This window comes from Eimeria mitis, genomic scaffold (genome assembly GCF_000499745.2).
Source record: "Eimeria mitis Houghton genomic scaffold, Emh_scaff6707, whole genome shotgun sequence".
NCBI classification, from domain to species: domain Eukaryota; phylum Apicomplexa; class Conoidasida; order Eucoccidiorida; family Eimeriidae; genus Eimeria; species Eimeria mitis.
Window position 1 is genome coordinate 1,431 of NW_013574834.1, and position 1,278 is coordinate 2,708.

The 1,278-nt window shown below is 62.1% G+C and overlaps 1 protein-coding gene across 1 annotated transcript; it reads left to right on the plus strand.

The window, feature by feature from the left end:
• Positions 1–134: 134 nt before the first annotated feature.
• On the plus strand, positions 135–1,198 carry EMH_0088750 (uncharacterized protein; the record flags this gene model as incomplete). Its single annotated transcript, XM_013501333.1, has 2 exons — positions 135–954; positions 1,017–1,198. 2 exons carry the CDS (start codon positions 135–137, stop codon positions 1,196–1,198), a joined length of 1,002 nt encoding a protein of 333 aa, XP_013356787.1.
• Positions 1,199–1,278: the final 80 nt, after the last annotated feature.

Genomic DNA, 1,278 nt, shown 5'->3' on the forward strand with positions numbered 1-1,278 from the left:
AACTCCTGCGAGGCCAAAGACAAACCCTTAATCTGCTGCAGCAGCAGCATCAGGGTGGTGGCTCTCACCTCTCCAGGGTCTAGGGTTTAGGGTTTAGGGTTTAGGGTTTAGGGTTTAGGGTTTAGGGTTTGCTGATGACGACCACTTCTCTGCGTTCCCCGGCTCATCCTCGGGCTCCTCTCTCTTGCTTCCAGCAGCAGCAGCCGCTGCAGCAGCTGCAGCAGCAGCAGCAGCAGCAGCAGCAGCAGCTATCTCTCTCCTCACTAAAGCTGCAGACAGGGGCCCCGGGGGCCCCCCCAAGAGCAGACAGATTTGATAAGCAGCTGCATGTATCTTCTTTGGGGGCCCCCGGGGGCCCCCTTGGGGGCCCCCTTGGGGGGCCCCCTGGGGGCCCCCTTGGGGGGGCCCCTGAGGGGCCCCTAGGGTCTCTGTATGGGGGCCTCAGCGGCATAGGCGCAGCAGCAACAGCAGCAGGAGCAGGAGATATCCCTGCTGCAGCAGCAACGCATGCAAACAACAGCAGCAGCAGCAGCAGCAGCAGCAGCAGCAGGTTTGCTTCTTTTACTACTGTAGGGGGGGCCTCCTCGCACAACAGCTCTGAGGTGTATGCATCTCCTTTAGTGGGCACAGCAGCAACAACAGCAGCAGCAGCAACAGCAGCAGCAGCAACAGCAGCAGCAGCAGCAGCAGCAACAAATGCTGCAACACGACAACCATGGTCACATACAAGCGCCATCCTCAGCAGCACGCAGCAGCAGCTGCAGCAGCTTGAGCAGCAGCAGCAGCAGCTGGAGCAGCAGCAGCAGCAGCTGCTGGCAGACTTTGACGATTCTTTCTCTACCCACTCACAGCAGCAGCAGCAGCAACAGCAGCAGCAGCAGCAGCTGGGTTCCCTATCAGCAGCAGCAGCAGCAGCAGCAGCAGCAGCAGCAGCAGACATCACCGACCTACAAGGTACGCGCCGTCGCCGCCACCGCCGCAGCAGCAGAAACTCTCTTACTACCCCGCTTGAACAGCAGCAGCAACTGCAGCAGCAGCAGCAGCAGCAGCAGCAACTGCAGCAGCAGCAGCAGCAGTATTTGAATACATTAGGAGCTTCTTCTGCTTCTTCTGGGCTCCGCCGCATGCATGCAGAAGACCCTCCGCAGCTGAGGGGGCCCCTGGGGCCCCTGGGGGCCCCGGGGGGCCCCCTTCTTGAGGGGGGCGGGGGGGCCCCCGGGGGCCCCCTGCTGCAGCTGAGGGGGGAGGGGACTGCAGCACAAAGGGGACTGTCGATGC